Here is a 19,139-nt window from a genome sequence, read left to right as displayed (position 1 = left end):
AGGTCAGAAACAGGAAGTGTTTGTGTCCAATCCTGAAGCCTGTCACCATTCTCCTCTCACAGCTTCACTGAGAAGCTGCAGCTTTACAGGAAACACTGGATCTTTGTTTCATACTGACTGTGTTTAGTACAATACTGCTGACAGCACCACCCACTCACTCCATCACTCTACTGACCACAGAGTCTCCAGTCTGTAGTCTGGACTCTGCTGAAGATCAGACAGCTGCTTCACATCTGGATCCTTCAGGTTATTTCCCCACAGCTCCAGCTCTCTCAGATGGGAGGGGTTGGACTTCAGTGCTGCTGCCAGATAATCACAGCTGATCTTTGACAAACCACAGTCCCACAATCTGTATAAAGAATGAAAGATGTAAGTTTATTAGACAAAGTGTGAGCTTGAAATCATTCAGTGTTTCATCATCTGTTCAGAGCTGAAGAAGGTTCAGAATGTAGAAGTTTAGAAAATGGAAACTCCAAACAGCTGAAGCCAACAGGAAGCAGCTTCAAACAGGAAACTGTGCAGAGTTTCAGACTATATGTCCTGATGCAGCCAGTTGGATTTTGGAGATTTGAATCTCTGTTCTGTGACTAAGTCCTTGAATCATTTCTTCCAGTTGGTCCAACAAGACAGACTAAGTATTGGACATGTGTTGTGGCTCCATTAGGGGAGCTTCTAAATGTGATGTGATGGCCCCTCTGGGTCTGTCAGGTCACAGGACTGAAGAGAGCTCAAACTGGGCACACAGTTGTTCCAGTCTGGACCAAAGACTCTATACTGGGACTGAGGGACTGCTTTGACTGCACCCACTGGGACTTTTTAAAGGCTCATGTTCTCACTTAGATCATCGATTTCTACTTACATTTCTTTCTGGGAAAAATGGGGATTACTTTGGAAACAGGAAGTATTTTCCCCAATAAGCAGCCCTGGATTAGTAAATCACTCCAACATGTTCTCAGGCAGAAGAAGCTGTCTTGTTATGAGGGAGAGAAGAAAAAGATTGAGGCACAGAAACTTGTTGAAAGAGAGATAAAGCAGCTAAAATCAGGTGTAAAAGTAAAGCAGAGGATGAGCTGAATAAAGGACACTCAAGGCTGGCTTGGAAAGGAATGAAGTCCATGGTGGGGATGCAGAACAAGGAGCAAAGATGAATGTGATGCTGAATCAGCAGAAGACTTGGACTCATTTGATTCCAGCTTTGATATCATTGATTTCAATGAAGAGCTTTGTGATTGTAGCAAAGGGCTGGTAGCTCTGAGAGTCCCACTGATGAGGTGTTTGTGTGGAAATCTCTTAGTGGGACCAAAGAGAGAAAAAGCCCTGGTCCTGATGCTGTGGGAGGGAAATGATTGAAGTGTGCTGTGAGGAACTGACTGGGAGAGTTTCACACATTTTCCAGTCCTCCTTGGAACAACAGGAAGTTCCCAGCACATGGAAACAAAGGTTAAGTGTCCTATGGCACTCAGTGATGATGGTGCTGTGGCCCCACCACCTCCACCTCTTTGTAAAGGAACTAACTGTAATCTGAAGCTTCAAATGGGACTAAGACTTCCTCCACTAGGTGGCAGTGTCTGATGAGAAAGTGTTAGTGGAGCTGGCCTGGAGTCAGAAACAGGAAGATGCAGGATTTGGGCTGAAATGGGGAAAAGTGGTTGGCACTAGTGCCTTAAAGCAAGAAGGTTGTAGGTTGAAGCTTGTTGGCCTTTCTGTGGAGGTTGGATGTTCTCCCACAGTCCAATGAAATGCTGCTTAGGTTCATTGGTGCTTCTAAATTGGCTGTAGGTGTGGATGTGAGAGAGTGCTTCTCTGTCTCTCTCTGTTGGCCCTGTGATGGACTGCTCACCTGTGCAGGTGGACCACGCCTCTTGCCCTATGACAGCTAGGGCACAGGCTGCAGCCCTGTGAGCCTAAGCTGAATAAACAGTTAGCAAAAATGATCCATAGATGGCCTGAAATCCCCCAGTTAGCAGTTTGGTAGATAGCTATGACATGCTAATCCCATCCAGCAGCTGTATTCTACCTGTAAGCTGATCCCTGCTGAGCCAAAGCACTTTTTCATATACAAATTACAACCTTTAATAGAAACCTATTGGTCAGCATCTTATTAGCCTGCTGTTAGCTTCATTCCACAGAAAACTGAGAGAAACTAACAGAGTTGATAAAGAATAAAGAGAAATGTGCTGATTTAAAGCCTTTGAAGTGCTTCAGATGATCTCTGTCCACTTCTGTCCACTCATTCATTCATGTAAGCTTTCTAATGCAGCTTTGATCTTCACAGTCTGCTTCATGAAACTCATTCTAACCCTGAATGTCAGAGTGTTCCTCCTTCTCTTTCCCATCATTCATGCTGGCAGTGGAGGAGATTTGGATGTTGGACTGTGTTTTGGATGATGTGTGTATGTTTGTGTTGGACTGCTGTCTGTAAAGCAAACGCACATTTTGCTTTGGATTTCAGTGTCAGACAGACTTTAAGGTGGAATGAAAAGTTGGAGAGTTTCACAGTGAATTATCCAGTGGAGGATTTTTCTTCTTCTTTGAAGGTTTGAAATGTGAACATTGTTCTGCTGCAGTCAATGGACTAAACCAGAGAAGAAGAAAACAGACTTTACCATGAAGATCCTCAGTGTGGATCAGTATAACTTCCAGATGAATCACACACCTGTCATTGGAATATTGGTGTACATTTACCTTATGTCTAATTTTATCTTACAGGCTTTCGTTATGCAGCTGCAGAGTCTGAAGGTGTGCCCCGTGCAGAAGTGATTGATGAAGATCTGACAGAAGACCAACAGCAAAATCACAATGTCATGGAGGCAGTGGTCAGCAGTTGTGTTGGACAAGTGGAGGTTGAGGTACCAGCTGCAAATGTGGATATACTGAAGAAATGTAAACCTTTTAAAATGATGACAGATTACAAACTCTCAGCTGTGTCTGTAATCAAACCTCTGTAACTTTGCTTCACTTCAGCAGCATCAGCTCATGTTCACATGTTGATTCATGGTTTGCTTCAGTTTTTGATGGACTGCAGAATATTTTGAAGGTTATCTGCTATAAAAAGCCAGAACAGGAAAATCTGCTTCATGTGTTTCTGTTTGATCCTCAGTGACTTTGACACAAAGGCCTCTGCTGTGATGATCACACCTCTGATCAAGTCTCACAGTGTCAGCTTTGTTTTTATACATATGGATATGTGCTGATAAATGATCAGAGTTATAATATTTCCCACTGCCTGCTGTGTGCCGTGACCTTTGACCTGCTAAAGACAGTCAGCTGTGGATTATTCATTGTTGTGTCTGATACTTAGAACTGTGAGGAAGAACACTACACAGTTAATCAGGGTCCCCTCTCTCTGAATCAGGGAAGGTGGGCAGGCCGCGTGTGGGCCGCGGGCCATACGTTGAGTCTCACTGTTTGAAATGTGAACATTGTTCTGCTGCAGTCAATGGACTAAACCAGAGAAGAAGAAAACAGACTTTACCATGAAGATCCTCAGTGTGGATCAGTATAATATCAGCCTGATGTCTGCAGTTTAGTGTCAGCACAACTTTCACATCATATTCATCTCAGCACAACTAAAACATGCTGACTGACCCCAGAGTTTCAAGTCCACATCCTGGACTCTCCAGGAAACCACACAGATGCTTCACTCCTGAATCCTGCAGCTTGTTGTTGAAGCTCAGGTGCAGCTGTCTCAGATGGGAGGGGTTGGACTTCAGTGCTGCTGCCAGATAATCACAGCTGATCTCTGACAAACCACAGCCCCACAATCTGCATAAAGAATGAAAGATGTAAGTTTATTAGACAAAGTGCTTGAAATCATTCAGTGTTTCATCATCTGTTCAGAGCTGAAGAAGGTTCAGAATGTAGAAGTTTAGAAAATGGAAACTCCAAACAGCTGAAGCCAACAGGAAGCAGCTTCAAACAAACACAACAAGAGAAAAAACTCTGAATGTTTCACATTAAAGTCGTACATTTCTCATAAAAACAGGACAAAGACTTGAAAAAGTCGTGTTTTTCCTTCCAGGAACCACAAGGCTTCACTTTTAAAGGTGAAGTGTGAAAGAAATGGACATATTTGAAGTCCAACACCTTTTTCCAGTCACATTATTAAAGCAGACAAACTACAAGCTCATTTTCATTCCAACAAGTCATCTTCTGACCTGGACTAACAACACTGGTCTCTATGTGCAGCTGGCTGTGAGACCAGTGCTCAGGGAGCATCTACAAAGTGCAACACTGAAAGAACATCGCACACTAGCTGTGTCCCAAAACGTCGGCTGCATCCTTCGGAGGACCCGGTATTCGCGGTCTACGTGGGCCGGGTCCTTCAAAGACTGAAAAGGCTGGAAGTGCGAGGCTGTGAAATGGGACGGTCTAGCCTTCAGATTTGCGTCACCGCTGTGTCGGTGGAGTTTAATAAACTCGGCCGTCTGCTCCTTGCTATCTAAAATATAACAGGACACTGGCGTAAATTCTCGACCGTCTCACACTTCTGTTTAATCAGTTTCCTGTTTAACGTTTATTCAGCTGTGTGAAAATCCCGGAGGAACTTTGATCTCAGCCAAACCGATTTACTCCGGAACAAATAAAACACAGAAAAAAGGCAAACAATTACATTTTTAAGTTATCCGAGTGACTTATATATCATGTTTAACCTGAGTAGTGAAAGAGCGGGGTCTGAAAACGATGAAGCCGGGCGTCCGCTGCTCTCGCCGGCTGGAGTGACCATTGAACCCCCCGGCTTGCTAGCGAGCGGGTGGGTAACAGACGTCTCCGAAAACGTCGGCACACTTTTGCAAATATGCGATGTCTTGATAAACCAAGCAGATATTTGAAGTTTAAACAGCTACTTTCTCGCCTGAAAATATGTTAAACGTTTATTTTGTGACCCAGAAAGATTAATAAGAGTAATTTGAAAACTTAGTAGCAGCCGCCATTGTTGGCAGCTGAAATTTGGCTGGGCCGCGCTATGAATTCTGGGATATGGTGGGCCACGAAGGACACACCCGACGAATCCTTCAAATTCGGGGAAATGAAGGACGCATTTGTCGGGCACATTTGAAGGAGTCGACAAATACGGACAGCCTTCATCGCCTGGCTGTGACGTAATCGGCCTTCAAATGCAGCCTCTGGAGGATGCAGCCGACGTTTTGGGACACAGCTACTAATTTGCTTCCATCATCCAACCTGAAGAGGAAACAGAGACGCCTCCCCTTCAAAGTAAAAGCTGCTCCTTTTGGACACAGTATCAAAGAAAGTCTACAGTATAACATAGAAAAGACAGAACAAAGTTTTGGTTGTTTTTAAATTGTGCAGAAATGAAACTACACTAAGCTCAATTATGTGACAGACATTTCATCCCATGTCAGTTTGGCCTCATCCTGGGCCGGATTATCCAGCACACACTCTGACCACAGGCCCAGGGGCCACGCACAGCTGGGCTCCATCCAAGAGACAGCAAACAAACCAACACAATAATAAAAAGCACCATGTGATCTTCTTACATCTTCAAGACAAACATAGTAAAAACATGAGCACATTTGTTTCCTGATAAAATGATGTGACAGGTAGAACAGAGTAAAGTGGTGGTGTTACAGCCTTTCTCCCCTCTGCTGCCGAGGCTGTTAGTCTCTCCCAAACTCAGCTACAGGACTTCCAAATGAATGAAAGCAGCAGAAGTGGCTTTACAAATGAAAGAGGAAGAGGAGAAGAAGAGGAGAGGGAGGCCACCCTGACCATCACTCCAGCTGAAAACATCACACTTCCATTAAAGTTGGTGAGGAAATGTTGAGCAGGATGAGCTGCTGGCTAATCTGGAGGCTGTAGCAGCAGCTCACAGTCACAGTGGATTTCCACTCATGAAAAAGCTCTGGCTGCTTCATTTCTCATCTCATATCAGAGACTTTAATGCTTCACTGAAGCTGTACTGTGATGCTTCCATATTGCAGTGAGGCCTCCATAATGATTTCAGCTGTTCTGTACACACACTGTGTGCCCTGTATGGCTCAAAGTCTCTGCAGCCTGTTTTTATCTGCTATCATCAGATCTTCATCATCCTCATTCACATCCCTCACACACTCTACAGCCTCATCAGCACTGACTTCATCTTCACTGACTGATGGAGCACAACATGAACCTGTGGAGGCTGAAACACTGTCCTGTCAAACATCTCCCCGTCACCACTCCACTTCTGTCAGCCTTTAAATGAACCCTGCTCAAGTCTGTCACTTCTGTTTGGAGCCAAAAGGAAAAACTGTTGTTCAGTCGTTTGGAAAGACAACATTTCTGAAAGCACTCAAACTTCTTCACATTTGTCTTCAGACACATCCTGAACATTTAGGAACTAAAGAAAGTTTCAAACATCAATCAAAGACCTGAAATATAGAAAAACTACAACAGCCGCAGTCAGTGAACTCACCTCAGAGTCTCCAGTCGACAGTTTGGACTCTCCAGTCCAGCACACAGAAGCTCCACTGCTGAATCCTGCAGGTTGGTGTTGTTACTCATGTCCAGCTCTGTCAGATGGGAGGGGTTGGACTTCAGAGCTGAGGCCACAACTTCACAGTGAGACTCTGAGAGTCCACACTGAGTCAGTCTGTGATGACAGAAAATATAAAATGTGTTATTATAAAAGCAGAAAATCTGCATTATAAACACAGACTGAATGTATATGAAGACAAAACAGAGTGAGGTCATAATCTGATGAATCTGCTCTTCACATCTGTGCTTCAGCTCCTCTTACTGTGTTTGACATGACACAACGATTGAGTCTCTCTCAGACCTGCAGACTTTTAATGAGAATCTTTGTTTGGCTTTAATCTGCAGATGAAGGAGGAAGATGGTGTCACATTTAGGCTTCCATAATGTCCACAGTCTGTCACTGAGATCTGATCCAGAGTCAGAGTGAAGACACACATTTGGACTGTTTCCTGTTTTGACTCCAGAACATTTTGAATGAGTTCAGCTCAGTGAAGAGTTCCAGCTGGAAAGATGATCTCTGTTTGCTACCTGCTGTCAGGTACGACTGTTCACGTCCACACGCAGGAAAAACCTGCTGACTGTTACCAAACGGAGCAGAAATCTCATCACTGGACAATAATGATGAATGAACTCAGAGCTGCTGATATCAGATCTGATTTCAGGGGAACTAAACACAGAAATGATTGGCTCATTTTAGCTTTCTGAGCCATTATCTGCTGCTGTGTCGCTAGTTGGCAGAAAATGATTTGTATTCCTGTTCAGGGCTTCAGTGTTTATGAGTCCAGATCCAGGTGACAGCAAGTCAAAATGATGTTACCTGTCTGTGTCCAGCAGCAGCCTGTATTCACTTTGAATATTGTTATAACCTGACATGGATCAGTTTGTCTTTGATTGGTTTGTAAATGTCACTGTTTCCATTGGACCTGAGTGACGTACAAAGACAGAGAGGGAGAGAAAGGAGAGAGAGGATGGAGACAGCAAAGAGAGAGCAAACACAAACAGGTGAGAGTGGACAGGTGACCAAGGTCAGCAACCAATCAGAGAGCTTCTGTTTGACCCACAGTCACTGATGATGACTGCACATAACCAAGCAGTGTGTTACTCTGATATCAAATATGGATCCTGCTCTTATAATAATGATCATCAGATGATATTATTGTGTTATTTTGTAGCTGAATACGATGTTTGTGTGATTATCAGTGAAAGAAGCAGTGAGGAGGATGGAGAGAGAGAGAGGACAGAGGGTGAAGTTAGAAACACTAAAAGGATTTTTCATGGATTTCATGGATGATTTGAGTGATTTCCAGCAGGACACTTAAACATGTCAGTGGACGTCCTAAAGAACATATTCACTGATATGAAACGTGTCATTGAACAGGATTAATATCAGTGGAAACATGGTGGAAACAGCTGTGACTGCATGGATGTGACACACTTCAAATCTGTTCTCCACTCTTGGATTTGGGATCCATGGAGCTGCTGCTGAGTCTGTACAATAAAGGAATGGTGTGGAAGGTTGCAGCGTACGGACACAAACACTTTCTGCTTACAATCTGATTTTATTTTCAACATTAAACTACTAACCTACACTGATCAATGATGCTAATGATCACATCTGGACTCACCCAGCCTTTCTGCAGTTCCTCACAGCTGGAATCAGTCTCTGTCGTCCCCGCTCTGATGTGTTGTACTTCTGCAGGTCAAACTGATCCAGAACCTCCTCTGACATCTGCAGCATGAAGGCCAGAGCTGAGCACTCGATCTCAGAGAGTTTCTTCTCTGATCTGTTCTCTGACTTCAGGAACTCTTGGATCTCCTGATGTACTGAGAGGTCGTTCATCTCCATCAGACAGTGGAAGATGTTGATGCTTCTGTCAGGAGAGATTTCATAACTGTTCATCTCCTTCAGGTTGTTGATGACTCTCTGGATGGTTCCTGGACTGATCTCTGTCTGACCCAGCAGACCTACTAAGAGTCTCTGGTTGGACTCCAGACAGAGGCCATGAAGGAAGCGAACAAACAGGTCCAGGTGGCCATTTTTACTCTGGAGGGATTTATACATGGCTCTGCTCAGGAAATCATCCAGAGAGGACTCGTTGTATTTTTTTCCCAAAAAGTTCTTCAGCACCTTTGTCTTCCTGTTGGTGAAACAGTGGAACTTGTAGACAGCAGCCAGAAACTCCTGAATGCTCAGATGAACAAAGCAGTAGACTGGTTTCTGGAAGATCACACACTCTCTTTTGAAGATCTCTGTACAAACTCCTGAGTACACCGAGGCCTCTGTCACATCCAGACCACACTGCTCCAGGTCTTCTTGGTAGAACATGATGTTTCCTTTCTCCAGATGTTCAAACGCCAGCCTCCCCAGCTTCAGAAGAACTTTCCTATCAGCCTCCGTCAGCTCCTGTGGACTCGTCTCACGTCCCTCGTGGTACTTGTTCTTCTTCCTCTTTGTCTGAACCAGCAGGAAGTGTGAGTACATGTCAGTCAGGGTCTTGGGCAGCTCTCCTCTCTGCTCTGTAGTCAACATGTGCTCCAGAACTGTAGCAGTGATCCAGCAGAAGACTGGGATACTACACATGATGTGGAGGCTCCTGGATGTCTTCATGTGGGAGATGATTCTGCTGGACAGCTCTTCATCACTGAATCTCCTCCTGAAGTACTCCTCCTTCTGGGCGTCAGTGAAGCCTCGTACTTCTGTTAGCCTGTCAACACATGTAGGAGGGATCTGATTGGCTGCTGCGGGTCGGGAAGTTATCCAGACGAGAGCCAAGGGAAGCAGATTCCCCTGGATGAGGTTTGTCAGCAGCTGGCTGACTGATGACTTCTGTGTGACATCAGACAGCAGCTTCCTGTTGGTGAAATCCAATGAAAGTCTGCTTTCATCCAAGCCGTCAAAGATGAACAAAAGCTGAGAGACAGCCAGCTTCTCTGCTGTGACCTTCTGTAATGTTGGATGGAAAACATGGAGCAGCTCCAGAAGACTGTACTGCTCATCTCTGATCAGGTTCAGCTCCCTGAATGAAAGCAGAACCACCACACTGACATGTTGGTTCTCCAAGCCCTCTGCCCAGTCCAGAGTGAACTTCTGCACTGAGAAGGTTTTTCCAACACCAGCCACGCCGTTGGTCAGAACCACTCTGATGGGTCTCTGTTGGTCAGGTAAGGCTTTAAAGATGTCCTGGCACCTGATTGGAGCGTCATGGAGGGCGTCCATCTTGGAAGCTGTCTCCAGCTGCCTCACCTCATGTTGGGTATGAACCTCTTCACTCTGTCCATCTGTGATGTAGAGCTCAGTGTAGATCCTGTTGAGGAGGGTTCTACTTCCTGTTTCATCACTTCCTTCAGTCACACGTTCACATCTCCTCCTCAGACTGATCTTATGTTCATCTAAAACCTCCTGCAGACCAACATCTGCTGAAAGAAAGAAAAACAATGAGACTAAAGAGAAAGAAAACTCTTCAATGTCTGAACAACACAAGAAGTCCAGTTTTCAGAAATGAGTCCATCAGCAGACAGATGTTCAGTCTTACTTTGTACACAGCTGCTCTGACTGGCTGTCTGCAGTCCAGCTCTGCTTCTGGATCTTTCTCCACACTGGGGACAGGAGGAGTCTCCCGATGAAGCAGACTGGTCCCAGTATGAGGAGATGCACTGTCTGCAGAACCAGTGTCCACAGCTGGTAGAGACTGGATCCTTCAGGACGTCCTGACACAAAGCACAGCAGGACAGCTGCTCCTCATCACAAACACCACTCCTCTTCCTCTCTCTGTGAACACATTTCTTTATCACTAAAACATTTACTGTCAGTGAAAAACATCCAGATGTGACCAAACTGCAGTTCCTCACAGTTCCTTTGATTTCATCAACACTAATGAGCTGCTCTTCCTGTCTGCCTGTCTCATTAAACACTGAGTGATGAATACAAACTCAACACTTCCTGCAGACTTCCTGACTTCACAATAAAAGCTTTCCATCAGAGAGACAGTTATGACTTTCACTGTTTTACAGCCGCTGTGTGCAGATTATCTGGGTCAGTTCACTCTGAAGCAGCTTAGAAGTGTCCGTGTAGAGCCGTGGTCTGACACACAGAGACTTCTGATTTTCTCTGTTTAAACAAACATGATGAAGATGAGCAGGTTTCTCTTCTAGTATAAACTCTGTGTCTCTGGCTCATGATGGCTTTTCAGGTTTTATGTTTTGCTCTCTCCTGCTAGCGTTTTGCCTGCCTGGGTGGAGATTGTAATGGCCTCTCGCTCTTGGTCCACACAGTTATGATGATTACACCACCTGTTGCTGACTCACCTGGGCTTACCGGTAACCATTTAACGCTGCGGCATGGAGCAGTTCGTCGCTGGGACATTGACCCTCCTGTGTTCATGATCTCAGCTCCTTGCTAAGAAATCTCTCTAAATTCACCAGCTGGGTTAACTTTGTGTATACTTTGAGTAAATATTTCCCCGGACCTGGTTACAGACGCTTACCTGTGATTCCTGTGTGTGGCTGTGTGAGTGGAGAGCAGGACAAGAGTGACTGAAGAGGAGTGAGTGTGGACTCCCTTCCCTCTTTTCCCTGGAGCCCTGGACCCCCTCCCTAACTCACTGTACATATATAGAGCACTGTGGTTCACCCCTTTGGTAAATAAACTGTCACCTTTTTGTTTGTCAGAACTCAGTCTGTGCTTGAGTTCCTCTGTTAGCCATGACATTTTGTTGGTTCTCTGTCTTCAGGTCCCTGTAAGTGTTTGATCTAAAACATTATATTTATTCTGCTTTGATTGTTTTGTGTGCTGAGGGACATTGTTGCATGATCCACTTTTTCTTATCACTCAAATATCCTGATACTTTCAGAAAGTTGGAGAGCTCTCCTGGCTTGCTTAGTCTTTGCTCTGTACTGCAGTACTTGCATTGGTTTCACTGGACAAGTCTGCATGTGAATCTACAACTGATCTGACATTGTGGCACAAACACAGTAAACAAACACTACGAGCACCTTGTTTCATGTGCAGTGGCTTTCTTCTCATTCTGTTACTGAACACTGTATGAAAAGCCTCTCACTGCCAGCATCCTTCCAGCCCCACGACAACAAGACCAACTCACATCTTCACAACACCAAGAATTTTTCCCCTTTTCTTTGGAGAAACTGAGAAGCCAATAGGATTGTAGCTCAAACTTGCTCACAGTCCTGCTTCATCAGGAGCAGGACTTGGGGCAACCGTAGCTCAGGGGTTTGGGAAGCGTATCTGTAACCGGAAGGTTGCCGGTTCGATCCCCGGGCTCTCTGTCCTGGTCGTTGTGTCCTTGGGCAAGACACTTTACCCTACCGCCTACTGGTGTTGGCCAGAGGGGCCGATGGCGCGATATGGCAGCCTCGCTTCTGTCAGTCTGCCCCAGGGCAGCTGTGGCTACAACCGTAGCTGCCTCCACCAGTGTGTGAATGTGAGAGTGAATGAATAGTGGCATTGTAAAGCGCTTTGGGTGCCTTGAAAAGCGCTATATAAATCCAATCCATTATTATCACTGCTCACTCCTACCTGTGTTGGTGCTGAATGGACAGTCATAGCCTGCTGCTAGCATGAATGCTAAATGTACTGCTGTGGATGATCAGCAGAACAAGATGTTGACTGTTTGCTGTATTTAAAGTCTTTTTCTCAGTTCGTCTGTATTCAAAGTGCATTCGGGGCTTTAGCTGACAGCTCTTTGTGCTAACAAACTAAACTCTCTTAGTTTAAGCCAACAGACTTTACCAAACACAAAGCCTGCTGCAGCCTCCATGGGTTAGCTTGTGTGACTGGTGTTTGCACCAATGAAATCTAAATCACACTAATGTGTCCTCCAAGGTGTTTGGTGGGAGCACTGAGTGAAACATAAGAGCTCTGGTAAAATAACAAACAGGGCTGTGAGAGCAACTGAAGTGATAAAAATACTGTTTAAAGATAAAAAACACTTTGATGTTCTCTCGTCACCTAACAAAGTCCAAACCCTGTGAACTATTTTAGCTTTAATAATTGTGGATTCAGGTATCCTGAACCCATCTTTGGACATTTGTAATTAAATATTTTAAAACTCCATCAAAGACTCCTGATGTGGCTGTTTGGAGAAGGAAAAGAGGGACAAAGTGGAGCGTTGAGCTGAGGCTTCATTCACTGCAAACCTACAGTTATGTTTTCTTATTTCTGCTGTTTGCATGTTCACAGCTGAAATAAAGCTGCCTCTTTGACTTCATCCTGTTGTGTTTGGGTCCAATCCTGCCTGCCACACAGCGCTACAGGACAAAGTCTAATATTTTTATCTTTTTAATGAATCTTTGGTCATATTTATCCAGGAAAACACAAACATGTAAAGGAGTCATCACAGGTCTCTGACCTCATTGGTCCAGGTTCACCACTGAAGTGTGGAGGGTTTCTTTGTTTGGACCAGTCACTCCTCACAGACGGACAGCTGGATCCTGCAGACTGTGACCTCTGACCTCTGCAGACACAAACATGTTTTATTCAATGATCAATTCTCTGATGAAGTGATTGAAGCAGCTGTGGTCACACAGACTGCAGATAATGCAGCTGTTTCCTGTCAGTAACAGTCCTCTTAGATTAGAGTTCAGCTTTTTACAGGAAAACAAATGTCCCTGAATGCAACAGTGAGACACAGTCTGCCTGTGTGGCTGTGATAGCTGCCGTTAGGAGCGCTCATGTGTTTGCAGTTAGACGAGGAGATGTTACCATCATGGACACGTTAACAAATCCTGCAGCATCACGTGGCACAAACACTTTGTGTTCCTGTCATCTGCAAGCAACAGGAAGTTCATTAATAAAGGCGGGATGGAGACGCGACTGTGATGGTTCTCCTTCATCCAGCTGTTACACACATCTGGGCTCACACGACGAGCCTTTGTCTAATACAGCAGCTGCTCTCTGAACACTTTTCTGAAGAGGAGCTGCACAAACCTTTGTTTGCTTTCTAGAGCAGCGTATCAAAGTCAAACTACCCACTGCTAGCAGCTGTTTCTATCATAGTTTAGGATCCAGATGTGTGAGGTCTAGATTTACACCTCTGATTAAAATACATAGTTAAAAACAGCCAATTGAGTCCAAATGTGTCTTAAACCAGATAAACTGACAGTTACAGCTGAGCCTGTGTGTCCTTGGAGACACTGCTCTGCTACAGAGATGCATTTTAGAAACCAGGAAACATCAAAATCATTTAAATCAGAGAGTTCTTGTTACTAACAGCTCACCTCGCTGCAGCAGAGACTTTGAAATTAATGAAGTCATCTTTAGACGCGTCACTCTTACAGGACACACAGCTGGGTGGAGGTCCAGGCTGGTTCCTGTGAATAATGATGGAGCAGTGATGTGAGTGCTGAGCTGTGACATGGAGAAGAGTCATGGACAGTTAGAGATGGTCATCTCACCTCTGAGCTTTGGTCTGGCTCTCATGTTCCCCACACAGAGTGCTTTTAGAGGGAGGGACTCCCTCCTCTCTGTCCTCACACTGATCCATGCTGCTCAATTCACATCAGCTCACACACACTTTCTACCTTCACCTGCAGAGGAAACACAAATCATTCATGTGCACATCAACTGAGAGCTGCAGAGGTCGTGTCTGATGTGTTGGACTAACATCCATCTGAGACGCAGCTTTCATCAGTTCACTACAAAAAGTGTCAAAGAGCCGAGTTCAGCCTCCAAATCCTCCATTACTGTAGTCCTACAAAGGTCAAACATGGCTGCAGAGAGCAGCTTTATGTCAGTAACCATGTCCAGGACCGAGCTGACTGCTTACAGAGTTCATACTCTAACTGCTAGCTGCTCTGCTAGCTAAGCTAACTCAGTAACAGTGACTCTGACAGCAGTTACTGTGGAACAGCGGCCGAGCTCAGGACACATTCAGTGTGTTTAGTCTGAGTCCTGGACTCTGATTCAATGGATTCAATCCAGCTCAGAGTTTCATGTGTTCATCAGAATAAAATACATGTACTAATATAACAGAAGTAATGCTCTGAATGCAGGACTGTAATGGAGGATAAACAAGGTTTTTACAGCCTGAAAGAAACATTCAGTTCATATATTTGTAGACAGTGAAGCAGTTTTTAATACTGCAGCTGTTTCCTTCACCTGTGTGTGTGTGAGCCACACCTTCATGTGCTGCTTTAGAAATATGTGGTCTGACTGCTCAGACTGAGTCTAGGAGGAAAGTTCACACGCTGGAGAAAGTTTTGTTCCTAACTTTGTCAGAGTTCGGCTCCAAAGACAAAGAAGACGGAGCTCACAGTCTGTAGATGGTCCTCAGTGTGTGTGTGAAGCACACAGGAGTGTGTTTATGTCAGCAAATCAGTGTGTGTGAAGAGTCTGAGGGAGTGTGTGAATGAGACTAAACACTGAAACCAACAGTCCAAGAAAAGCGTCTGGACTTCTTTAAGTTTAACTTAAAGAAGTCCAGACGCTTTTCTTTTTGTCTCCATAATGTCTCCATAATGCTGCAATGTTATCTGCCCCAGAAACACTGTGCAGAAGCTCTGATGGTGACACAGAAAAGTCAAAGTGGAGATACTTCTGTCCACCTTTGATTAGACTCATTATAAAAAGGAAAACAAAGTTTGAACACAGTCATGTTTCCAGTTCACTGACTTACATTTATTCCATGGACACTCACTCTAACCTGAACCACAGCTGCGACCATATTTGTAATAACTACAACCCAAACATCAGATGTTAATCGAAATTTTTTGCTCTCTCTCCTCCTTAAATGTGTTTTTAATGTTAGTTATAATTCAGAATTGGCGACTGGAATACGTATGACACATACGAACATCAGGAAATAAAAACTCGATAAATATAACCTCAGTAAATGAAGTCAGTGTACAGCGTGGAATTATTTTATGTCATAAGAAGAAACATATTCATGTTAACACTCACCTGCCTCAGCTCCACCTTCCTCCTCCTGCTGCTCTGAACGGAGGCTCAATACTTTCACTTTCACTGCACCTCCCTAAACACAGAGGATGCTGGGACTTGTAGTTGTTTCCTTCCGGTGTGGTCTTCCTCTTTGTTTGTTTGTGTTTGTGTTCAAGTTATTTCGATCATGTAAACATCAACAGAACACGTGAAGCCACACAGAGTTTGTATGTCGAGGTGGGTAGGAGGGTTTGAGGGTTTGGGGAGGGGTCAGAGGGAAGAGGTCTCTCAGTCTGGACAATCCACATTGATGGCATTGCATCTTTCAATGTGTTTGTGGGTCGATTTGGATGCTCCAGGTGTGAGAGCAGCCACTCAGCCTCTACTGCAGATGTGTGTCACAAGTTCATCTAGTAGTAGGCTATGGCACTTGGCCACAGGTGGCAGCAGTGGACTGGTATTAAAACCCGATTCTTTGATCCCCATGATAGAACAGAGAAAACCCGACTCATAGTGGTCAAAACATTTATAATTCTTTATTCAATCATCTTCCGGAAGAGATCAGATGGGCCCAATGGCAGTTGTAGGATCTCTAACATTAGAATCTAAAAATGTGTCTTATATAGGTGTTATTTTGGTACTTTACACGTCACACAGTTTCAACAACTCCTTATATGGTACAAGTTTGTTTTTTCTATCTGGCTTCCTGTATTTATTAATATGCTTGTATATTTCTACACTAACTTCCTGTTTTTCAGTCTGGCTGAGCACTTAGTTTGTGAGTCAAAAGTGGCCTTGCTTTACAAACCTTCATTATTAAAGTACATAAAACTATATAATCAGAAAATAAGCACTAAGAATATATTAATTACATGACAGTTCTTCCCTTTTCGTGTTTCCTAAGAAACACGACATAATTCCTAATTTATCCCATTAAGTTTACCTGCATGTTAAAAGGCTAAAATATAACAAAAGAGATTATGCTAAACAAAATGAAACCTTTCAATTGCCCAACCCTATCTGTCCCCTCAACGGGTTTTATGTTTTCAATGTTTCATTATTATTTTGTCATAATTACTTCTATCCACAACAAATAAATAAAGCTCTAAGACAGCACCTGTGAAATGTGAAATGTCCTAAATCTACTTCCTACACCCCCTTTTTTACCCAGAATCCCAATTTAAACCCACTTCTGACTTCCCTCAGTGCTCACTGTAAACTGCAGATACAATCAGATATATATATATATATATATATATATATATATATATATATATATATATATATATATATATATATATTATAAAAAAATACCAGCACGCCCCTGCGGGCGGTTTATCCTTCAAGCTCGGGTCCTCTACCAGAGGCCTGGGAGCTTGAGGGTCCTGCGCACACACATATATATATATATATATATATATATATATATATATATATATATATATATATATATATATATATATATATATATATATATATATATATATATATATAATATATATATATATATATATATATATATATATATATATATATATATATATATATATATTTATAAAAAAATACCAGCACGCCCCTGCGGGCGGTTTATCCTTCAAGCTCGGGTCCTCTACCAGAGGCCTGGGAGCTTGAGGGTCCTGCGCACACATATATATATGCACATATATATACATATACATATACATATACATATGTATATGTATATAAAAATCACCTTTGTGAATGGTATACCGGAGTCTCTGAGTGACGATGTCCTTTTACCTCCGGATAAGAACGATGTGATGAATACTGCGTCTGACAGCATAGAAGTTCAAAATGTGTTCACACAATACGTTCATCATAGGAACTTGAGCTGCATGTATTTAGTTCAGAATTTGTTTATGCAACAATTTCGTTGAACACTAATTATTTAACTCTGTTTAACAACCCCAGAGATAAATATCAAATTTCAGTTTTAGGTAGACAGATGTTTCCAGGTAATACAAAATACTTCTTAGAAGCTTTTAATGATGCCACATCCACCCCATACGGGTATCTTCTAATCGATTATAAATCTAAGACGCCTGACTATTTAAGACTCAGAACCAATTTGTTGTCAGATCGTCAAGTTGTTTATATCCCCAAAAAACGGCTAAAGCGGTAAAAAGGATGTCGTATTCACGGATGCAGAGAAACATTGCACTGTTGGAGTTGTTGTATAAATCCCCACCCAGCGTACGGAGGAATATTATTTGTAATGCAAGCATGGATTTTATTAATGCTCTGTGTGAGATATCGCTCAATGTTTTGAAAGGTGTTATCCCGCTGACTGATCAACAGTACTGTTAGGGAAAATATTCTAAAACACTTCTTCAGTAAAGACTGACTGATCAAAATGACTGATCAACAGTACAGACAGCTAAAAAAGAAGTGCAGTGGGAGGGGTCTTAGAAGGTTTGGGTGTATACACATACAAGCCGTTGCCATCCTGCTTAGTAGATGTTGGCTTGGTTATGTTGGATATCACATCAGACACTATGCCTGATGCTGCTGTTTTTAGGTGGGGTTTGACTATGCTGACTCCTTTTTTAAACAATGGTACAGCAATTCTAAACAGGCTGCTGAACAAACCTCCCAGACCTGCGCCACATTGCGTACTGGTCCCAATATAACCATTCAATTCGCCACCAGCCTGAAAAAGGGTATGTGTTGATTTTGGTCGTCTATCAAATCAATTTCTATGTCATGGATTAAGGATTTCGAGACCTGTGTGCAGTGTGGGCTGTCAAATTGAAGAATGGCTCCCCGACGGTCATCGTCTGTTATATTTATTGCTCTTAATAGCCGCGCATGGGCGTCACCCACAAGCTGGTAATCAACAATATCTGCATAAATAAAAATGTTCTATTTTCCGCCGTATACGTCTGCAGGATGTGGTGCGTATGTGTTTTTATAAAGAAGTACAAACGGGTCTTCTGATTTGAATCCTAAGATTTCTGCCAGTCTCCCTCTAAATGTGAGAACTGTGCCCCCCCATAACACTAACATAGTTACTAACTTCACTGTATTGTGTTTTAATGTCGGTGTTATGTTTTAATGTTTTATTATCTGCGCCACAGATGCATAATGCCCCACAGACAGCTCAATCACGGTTATGGACAATGCTCCATTTGTGACTGGATCATAAATTTCCACTCGCGAATCTGATTGTGGAAAAGACAACCATAGTCTTGGGTATTGAAATTCTATAACACCAACCTCATACGGTTCATTTAAAACAATAGGTGTTATAACCTCAGGATAAAAATGCTCGGAAACTCAAGTGCCAAGTGCCTCTTTTTTTCTGCCAAGTATTTTCTCTATTTTAAACCTTTTGTTTTTGTCAATAGTCACCTGCTGTATCTCAGGTTCGTAAATTACACCTTTCACTGCAGCTCCTGTGAGATCCTCCAGTTTGTATACGGGAGGGTCTCTTCCTAAACGCTCCTTTATGGTAAAGTACTCGTCTGTGTAGGTCTGATGGTAACGCTTTCAGAATATGCCTCGTAGTTTAGATATTCTCTCTGTATCGCCCACATTAAATTTAAAAGTCACCGGTTTTTGGGGTTTCATTTTGTACAGGGTGTTAAAGACTGCTTTCTCATTATCTTTGCACACCTCGGTGGGGTCATTTTGATAGAGCTGTGATAAGACAGGTTATAGGACTGTACAAGATCTTGGATCACATTAACATATCTTGGCGAGTTAACTGATGTTAAGTATTTCCACATTTTCCCCTTTAAGGTGCGGT

At 43.2% G+C, this 19,139-nt stretch overlaps 1 protein-coding gene and 1 long non-coding RNA gene across 4 annotated transcripts in view; one reads left to right on the top strand and one right to left on the bottom strand.

Moving 5' to 3' along the window:
* Nucleotides 1-19,139, top strand: part of LOC146676622 (uncharacterized) — a 148,754-nt gene that overhangs the window by 31,457 nt on the left and 98,158 nt on the right. The gene's annotated exons all lie outside the window — the stretch shown is intronic.
* On the bottom strand, nt 163-14,015 carry LOC146676626 (protein NLRC3-like). Of its 2 annotated transcripts, XM_085402152.1 has the most exons (9): nt 13,888-14,015; nt 13,711-13,803; nt 12,843-12,947; nt 11,033-11,040; nt 10,011-10,244; nt 8,103-9,894; nt 6,416-6,592; nt 3,589-3,765; nt 163-349 (listed from the first exon to the last, which is right to left on the bottom strand). In XM_085402152.1, exons 1-9 carry the CDS (start codon nt 13,974-13,976, stop codon nt 163-165), a joined length of 2,862 nt encoding a protein of 953 aa, XP_085258278.1. In that variant the 5' UTR covers nt 13,977-14,015. The 2 variants fall into 2 exon arrangements, with proteins under 2 accessions (XP_085258278.1, XP_085258277.1); XM_085402151.1 differs by lacking the exons at nt 3,589-3,765; nt 10,011-10,244; nt 11,033-11,040; ... (1 more) ...; nt 13,711-13,803; nt 13,888-14,015 and having other exon boundaries at nt 8,103-9,913.

This window comes from Rhamphochromis longiceps, linkage group LG3 (genome assembly GCF_057381845.1).
Source record: "Rhamphochromis longiceps isolate RC_006_pf linkage group LG3, R_longiceps_female_GT1.1, whole genome shotgun sequence".
Lineage (NCBI taxonomy): Eukaryota > Metazoa > Chordata > Actinopteri > Cichliformes > Cichlidae > Rhamphochromis > Rhamphochromis longiceps.
Note: the sequence above shows the minus strand (reverse complement) of the source record. Positions and strands in the feature narration are given on the sequence as shown.

What these genes read in the sequence shown, in the direction of transcription:
- LOC146676626 (XM_085402152.1), bottom strand. Translation starts at nt 13,976, where the DNA reads ATGGATCAGTGTGAGGACAGAGAGGAGGGAGTCCCTCCCTCTAAAAGC. An exon ending in TCAGAGCAGCTGTGTACAAA is followed by an intron (nt 9,895 to 10,010) that starts GTAAGACTGAAC and finishes TCTTTCTTTCAG; the next exon opens with CAGATGTTGGTCTGCAGGAG. An exon ending in TGTGGACTTGAAACTCTGGG is followed by an intron (nt 350 to 3,588) that starts GTCAGTCAGCAT and finishes TTCTTTATACAG; the next exon opens with ATTGTGGGACTGTGGTTTGT.